The sequence below is a fragment of the Humulus lupulus genome, chromosome 5, assembly GCF_963169125.1.
Source record: "Humulus lupulus chromosome 5, drHumLupu1.1, whole genome shotgun sequence".
NCBI classification, from domain to species: Eukaryota; Viridiplantae; Streptophyta; class Magnoliopsida; order Rosales; family Cannabaceae; genus Humulus; species Humulus lupulus.
Window position 1 is genome coordinate 196,766,004 of NC_084797.1, and position 7,776 is coordinate 196,773,779.

General features: G+C 33.3%; 1 protein-coding gene across 1 annotated transcript; it reads left to right on the plus strand.

Moving 5' to 3' along the window:
* Positions 1 to 265: 265 nt before the first annotated feature.
* LOC133778010 (protein EXPORTIN 1A-like) lies at positions 266 to 3,469 on the plus strand. Its single transcript, XM_062217811.1, has 10 exons — positions 266 to 397; positions 465 to 547; positions 789 to 927; positions 1,046 to 1,114; positions 1,194 to 1,271; positions 1,414 to 1,476; positions 1,591 to 1,635; positions 1,998 to 2,105; positions 2,195 to 2,293; positions 2,915 to 3,469. The coding sequence occupies exons 5-10, from the start codon at positions 1,242 to 1,244 to the stop codon at positions 3,134 to 3,136; spliced, it is 567 nt and encodes a 188-aa protein (XP_062073795.1). The 5' UTR covers positions 266 to 397; positions 465 to 547; positions 789 to 927; positions 1,046 to 1,114; positions 1,194 to 1,241; the 3' UTR covers positions 3,137 to 3,469.
* The last annotated feature ends 4,307 nt before the right edge of the window (positions 3,470 to 7,776 follow it).

Consider the following 7,776-nt stretch of genomic DNA (forward strand, 5'->3'; position numbering starts at 1 on the left):
TTAAAATTTGGGTCTAGTTTGATTTTCTGTTTCTTTATACATTTCAAGGCCACGAGATTATTTTATTGTAAGAAGTTCTATAAAATCAAAAAATTAAATACATTTCTTTCTAGTTTTGTGTTCCCTTCCCCACCTGCAACTTTCTCATTTTGACAAATTGGTTTTTTCTACTTTGTTTGGTGAGTTGTATCTCTGTTTGAAATGAGGGGCTACTTTTTTTGGTGAGTTGTATCTCTGTTTGAAGTTCTATAATCAACCCTAATTTGTTTCCTCTATGTTTAATGTACAGATTTTGAAGCATGATTGGCCAGCAAGATGGCAAAGCTTTATTCCTGATCTTGTTTCAGCTGCTAAAACTAGTGAAACAATTTGTGAGAATTGCATGGCTATATTGAAGGTTTCTCTCTCTCTCTTAAACTATTGAGAATTAGTTGGCACTAATTACTTGAATATGTTTTCTTCAGCTTCTAAGTGAAGAGGTGTTTGATTTCTCAAGAGGAGAGATGACTCAAAGTAAGATAAATGAGCTTAAACAATCATTGAACAGGTAGATAATTTATGTTTTTTTTTATTTTTATTTCATTTTGGGATGCATTTCATGTTTTATATTGTAATGTTTCATGAGTGCTCTTTTTTTTTTTTCCTTCTGTAGACTTATCATTTGCTTATAATTATATATATATATATTAAGGACAGTTCTTTTAGATATCCTTTGATGAGAAGTCATTATGCACTTTTTAAGTTATTTTTATTCACTATTATACACATAATGTGATTGGTTGTTGCAGTGAATTTCAACTCATTCATGAGCTATGCTTATATGTACTATCAACCTCTCAAAGAACTGAGCTTATACGTGCAACACTCTCCACATTGCATGCATTTCTCTCATGGATTCCCCTGGGATATATATTTGAGTCTCCATTGGTATGTGCTTTGCTTGATAGATGGTTGTTGTATTGCCTTTGAATTTAATACTTAATAACTTCCTTAAAAGAGTAAGTACATTTGAGCAAAATTCTGATTGTGTTTGTTTATGTAACAGCTTGAAACGCTGCTGAATTTTTTCCCCATGCCATCGTATCGGAATCTCACTCTTCAGTGTTTGACAGAGGTGTGTTTGTATGCTGATTTAGTTAAGAGTTGCTTCAAAACTGTGCCTGGTTCTCATAGTTCACTGCACTGGTGTTTAGGTTGCAGCACTTAATTTTGGAGATTTCTAAAATGCCGAGTACGTTAAGATGTACACCATATTCATGAAACTGTTACAGGTAGGTCCGAAACGAAATGCTTATTGTAGTACTATCTTTGGTTGGCTTACTCATCACATCATTGTCCAGTTTTTTCTTTTATTTAATTGTATGTCTTGTTCCTGTGTTGCTATTAATATTTTTTTTTCTTCCTTTTGGTCAGACCATGATTCCTCTTAATACAAACATTCTTGAGGCTTATGCAATTGGTTCCAGTGAAGAGCAGGTAAAGTTGTTTTTGGCGCTTCAAAATTTAATGAAGACCATTTTTTATGTGTTCGCTCAATAATTGTTTATTTCTGGCAATGTCTGTTTTTTTTTTAACTTACCTATTCTACAGGCTTTTATTCAGAATTTGGCTTTGTTTTTCACTTCATTTTATAAGGCAAGTTTTTTTCTTTTTTCCCTTTATACTTTCTTGATCTTAGTATTTACCACATTTTGTTATATTTATATCTCAATGGCCATCCTCTTATGGCTGTAAGTTATGGTTCATTTAGTTGTAGAACAGGCTTAATGTGTCAATAAGGCACTGCTTAAGGGATTTAATAAGATAACATGGAATCACATTGTTTCCTTGTCAAATATCAAAGATTTGAAGTGGCTGTTTAAATACATTGCAACATTCACTGCTTAAGGGATTTAATAAGATAATATACAATCACATTGTTTCCTTGTCAAATCTCAAAGATTTGAAGTTGCTGTTTAAATACATTGCAACATTTACATCGTTCTATCCTTGTGCAGTCTCACATTCGTGTGCTGGAAACTCCTGGAGAGAACATAGCTGCTTTGCTCATGGGTGTTGAATATCTTACCAAAATTTCATATGTGGATGACACAGAAGTTTTCAAGGTACCAATATTTTAGTAGTCTAGACTCGAACATACAAGTGAAATTTGTTAAAATTGGAATGAGTTTTAATCATTTTATGACTGGAACAGGTTTGCTTAGACTTTTGGAATTCGTTTGTGTTGGAACTATTTGAGGCACACCACAATTTGGATAATCCTGCTGTAACGACAAACATGATGGGGCTGCAGGTATTGTGAATATGTTAACTTTCAGATGATATTATATAGTTTTTGGTGTGATTGTTTTATTTTCATATGGTTGCACTTGCACATATCATCTTTTTCCTCTTGCAGTTTACTGTTTTACTTTTATATATTGTTTACTTTCATATGATATTTTATAGTTTTTGGTGTGATTGTTTTATTTTCATATGGTTGCACTTGCACATATCATCTTTTTCCTCTTGCAGTTTACTGTTTACTTTTGTATATCGGATACAAAATTAGTTGACTTGTTTCTTATTTCTGTGTTTTCCATGATATATATGTAATTTTCATTTCAATTTGTGTTTTCCATAAATATTGTCTTTTGAACCTTCAGAGCAGTTGGGTTTCTTTTCTTTTCCTTTTTGTAGTCTAAATGGTTGGAGATAGTAATATATAATTTCTTTAGTTTTGTGACATCAAATATTTTGTGACTTGTAATCTCTGTTCTTGAGTTATGTCAAACCTTTGCTTATTAAGGAAATTGTCTTTCCATCTCCTCTTTGTTTGTGTGATTCTTTTTTTATTTATATGTTATTTGTTTTTTCGAAATTTGTAATGGGACATATACTTATTTTAGCCTGTGGTTTTATACTGAATAAGCAGATGCCTTTGCTACCTGGTATGGTTGATGGCCTTGGATCACAACTGATGCAGCGGCGACAATTATATGCTGAGCCAATGTCAAAGTTAAGAATGCTTATGATTTCTCGTATGGCCAAGCCAGAAGATGAAAATGGCAATATTTTTCGTGAAACCATGAAGGACAATGATGTTCTCGTGCAATATAAGGTCAGTAATCTATGCTTTGCAAGTAAAGTGGGCTAGAAAAAGTCCTTGGTATTTGAATTTTTATTTAATTTTTTTTTCTTGGTTTTTAATTTTTTTGTATTTATTTTTGTGCTACATTTGTATTTTTTAAATTGTTTTTTGGTATCTCATTTTTAATTATCATGGAAACTTTCCTTAACCAAATTGCTATGGTCTATTATTGTTGCAGATCATGAGGGAGACTTTGATATTTAGAGAGCTTCGGATGGCAACAAATAACTTCAGCAGCAAGTACTTGGTTGGATGATGAATTGAAGGATGAAGCAAGTTTCACGCATGATTTACTTTTGTTTATCTTGTAATGTTTCTGTTTTTCATTTTTAAAGTAAAAAATGTTCAAGATTATAAAACTTTATTATGTTATGCTTTCAAATTTAAGTTAGAACTAAAATCTCATGAAGTAGACATATTCATGGTTTGAATTAGTTATTGTTTAATGTAATACTTGTGGTTTATCAATCTATTGAGAATTACATTTTATGATTAATTTTGATTTTTTTTTATCAAAATACAATAATGAAAATCTTTTAATTAAAAAAAAAACCTTATAAGTATACTTATCAAAATAAAATATATTATCCACACTAAAGTAACAAAATTTTATTACTAGACTTTTAATATGTTATGATTTAGAATTATATTATAAGCATAACAAATTGTTATGATTTATATAATATAACAAACTAAAAATGCTATCAAAATAATTAAATGTAACAGTGGAAAAGTGTTATGCATAAAGTATAAGATTAAACTCCAAATTTATAATCAAATACTCTAACTAAATGTTATTATTTGAATATTATAGCAACTAAAAATGTGTTATTGAATAGTTTAAGATAACATCGAACATAACATTCGAATACTGTTATAGAAAAGACAGGACTTTTAATAACAGGGGCTATGTTAGCATTTTCAGAAGCGTTATCAATACTCCAGGTTAGCAGTTTTTAAGTGTTATGAATACTGTTTTTTCTTGTAGTGGGGCTTTGGCTCACGGGTGCTCTATGGTGCAGGTAAGGGCAAGGGAAAGGTCTACCAACCATGAGTACAAAGAGCGTGGAGCGACGGGTGCATGTTCGACCTACCTGGCTGCCACGGCTAGGGTTATTTTGGGGAAAAGCACTGTAATGGTTGTTTTGTCGCCTAGGTCGACCCTGAATGTAACTTTGAGTTGTAATGAATTTTCTAAACAGTATTTTGGGATCCCAAATGTATAACCCTTTATGATTGTAATGAATGACCATTTTTTTATATACTAAACGTCTTTAAACAACTTTTATTTCAGTTTAGTCACACTTTTTACCTAAAACCTCGATTAGCGAGCTAAAGGCACACTTTTAACCCACATAGTAATGGCTCTAAGGAAGTAGGGCATTACAAAGGCTACCCCTAGCAAGCCAAGAAACAAAACTCCTCCCCCAAAGAGAAAAACTCCACCACCTCCTCCTCCCTCAGCAAAGTCCTTGCTGGGGATAAAGGTAAAAAGGTTGTTGACCTCGAAGCTTCAAGGATAGCGAGTGCTCCCACTCAAACTATTGTCTGAAAATTTTCCACCATGCCGCATATGCCATAATATCCTTTGGCAAACGAGGTTGGAACCTTAGGAGCTGACTTGTGCTCCGACTTGTTGTCTTGGACTGGCCAATCATGCAGCAACCTCGACGCTAAGGAGTGGAGGTTTCTTAAGGAAGCAACACCACCGCCATCTTCAACCTGACCATGGAGTTTTGGGTTTCAGTAAGTTTCTCTACCCCTTTAACTCTTTATTATTATATTTTATAGTTATTTTCTAACTGTCATTGTTTTCCTTTTAGACTCTTCTCGGGTTCATGCACCAATGCTCCCTTTTATCTTCAAAGATCGTGACTAGTGAGAAACTGGGCAATGATGCTCACAAGGCTTGAATCCGAGCGAAAGATGAACTAAAATAGGCCAAAGGAGCTCAGGCCAAGGAAGAGAATGCCCTGAAAGAAACCCAAGACAAGCTCGCCTCCTCCGAGGCTGAGGTGAATCGTCTGAAGGCCAAGCTTGACACGAAGGCTGCAAACTTCAACATTGCCAAAGTTGAGCTTGATAAAAATATCTTGGGAGATCGAGCGCCTCAAAGAGGAGAAAAATGCGGCCTATGAGATCCTTAAGGATGAGAAGATGCACATACTCGAAGAGTTTGTAGGGAAAAAGGAATGGGCCACCGATAGAGCCATGTATTGAATGTGGTCGTTGAATCCAAATATTGACACCTCGTTCCTGCTTGACAAAGAGGAGGAGTTCGTGATGAAATGGAAGGCTTGGTTAGAGAAAGAGGAGGCGACTGCGGGCACCACCGTCAAGGCTAGCGAAGAGGAGGAGAAGAGAGAAGAAGTTGAGTCCACTCCAGCTGCACAGGAGTAGTTTTTTTTTCTTTTCTAACAAGGCTTGCGTCCCTAATTTTTTGTTGTCTATATTATATTAAGGCCCTTGGGGCCGATACAATTTACGTTATAGCTATGGTTTGAGCTACCCTATTATCTCCTGTGAATATTCGTATATTTTTTTACAGTAGTTTTATGCATAGATTTCTATCTCGAAAACTTTATGCAAATTATCTACTTATAGCTTTCACCTTAATATTATGCAACATATTCCAGGGTTGAAATATTTTGAGCATGCTACTAAGGACCTACTTCTTATATTTTTTTATCTGCACAAATACTCACAGGTCGCTGGGTCACGTGGGCGGGTCAGGCAGGCGGGTCGCGAAGGTTGAGCTGGGCTACTGGAGGACACATGTTGCACAAAGGTTGCGCCACATGGCGCGCTGCTGGCAGAGGAGAAGTAGTGGGCCTGGGTTCCTTTAGGCCGATTCCTGTAGGGTTTGGACCACAAAATTGCCATTTTTCATTTTTCTTTTTTTAGTTTTAATCATTTCAATTCTTTTGCTTTTCCAAATTCTAAAAATGAAATTTATTCCTAAAAATTAAACACAAAATAAATTAAAATTAATGTTTTCAAATAAAAAAATATATTGCAATAAATTCATGAAAATATTAATTAAAACTTAATTTATTTTGAACTTTAAAACTAATAAATTGGCATTTTTGAGCACTAATCACAACCCTCAACTAGCTTATTGCTAGTCCTTAGCAATTCAAGTGGAAAAAAAATCATTATCAAGTTAATAATGAAGTCAAATCAAGCAAAACCATTCGAGCATTTTCAAATATATGAACAAGAAGTCAAATTTTTTTATCAAAGTTATTTCAGTTGTAATTCCAGAGTTGTGTGTGTGTGTGAACCAAATGATTTTCAATTTTTCCACAAGTCATAACACAAATAGTATTGAAAAATCTCAAAAGCATAAAGGTCTCAACTCCAAATTCCTCACAAGTATTGAAAATATTTTTGTGAAAAAGGAAATGGGTAAGATAACACTCTTGGAGTTGGAAATGTAACAATTATCGCTCAATTGAGAGAGGTCAAAAAATATTTTAGGACAAACAATTTGAACAAATATTGATCAAAAGATAGGCAAACCAAACAAGTATAATTCTATGGACAAACAACTTTAGGGATTTACAAAAGATATCAAAGTAAAAAGAGTCACCTAACAATAAAATCCAAAGAAAAGATAAAAACAAAAATATAACAATATTTTTTTCATTTTTTTGAAAGAAACACAGTGATGCTTCTTTTATCATATGGAAAAAAAACTAACTAAATAAATCAATATATAAGGAAATAGAAAAAAGAAATGTTTCTCTTGCTCTTGTTCTTGTTGTTGTTTTTTTTCTTTTGATACATTTTTTTTTCATGCATTATTACACACTTTTTTTTTTTACAAGAGACAACACAAATTTAATGGCATTACAAGAACATATTAAATTAAAAAAAGGCTCTTTTTTTTTAAAAAAAAATTATCCCTATAGAAAATGTCATATTTGAAATCCAAAAATTTGATTTACCAACTCAAATGATCAATAAAGTTCAAAAACTCGTTTTCTCAACTCTCACAACTCACCAAGAAAAGGAAAACTTTATACTTGAAATTCTTCGTAACTAGTTGTGTCAACAACTATTTTACCACAATATTTGGAAAGGGTAAAAATGAACCCTGGAAATCACTTCTTCATAACTAGACACAGTAAAGACTCACTCAAGTCCACAAATTGTAATCATGCTCAAACAATTTTAAATAAATTTGACTTCAAGGTTTAACAAAACAATGAAAAATCTCAAAATGAATGCTCACCATCCCCAACTAAAAAATTATACAGTGTCCTCAATGTCAAAATAAATATGCAATAAAAGAGGTAGGAAGAGAGTACCTCAGCGATGACAAAGTCCATGGGAAAAAGAACACTTTTGCGATGACAAAGTCCATGAGGCGGAAGCTGAGATAGCCTGATATCAATACCCAAAAACAAACAAAATACAAGAATGAAAGACATACAAAAATAAAATAAAGACAGAACAATAAAAGTAAAATAAAAACAAACAAACCATTCATAGTGTATAAACTGGGTCCTCAAGAAGGACCTCTTCAACATGACTCACACTATCAATGTACTGCTTCAATCTCTGGCCATTGACTCAAAAAATTCTCCCATCGGTTGGGTCCTCGACCTCAACTGAACCGTTGGGAAATACTTGCTTCACTA

Excerpts from the sequence above, each read along its gene's own strand:
- LOC133778010 (XM_062217811.1), top strand. The coding sequence starts at position 1,242 with ATGTACACCATATTCATGAAACTGTTACAG. Across the intron at positions 1,272-1,413 it reads TATTCATGAAACTGTTACAG|ACCATGATTCCTCTTAATAC; the intron begins GTAGGTCCGAAA and ends CCTTTTGGTCAG. Across the intron at positions 1,636-1,997 it reads TTTTCACTTCATTTTATAAG|TCTCACATTCGTGTGCTGGA; the intron begins GCAAGTTTTTTT and ends ATCCTTGTGCAG.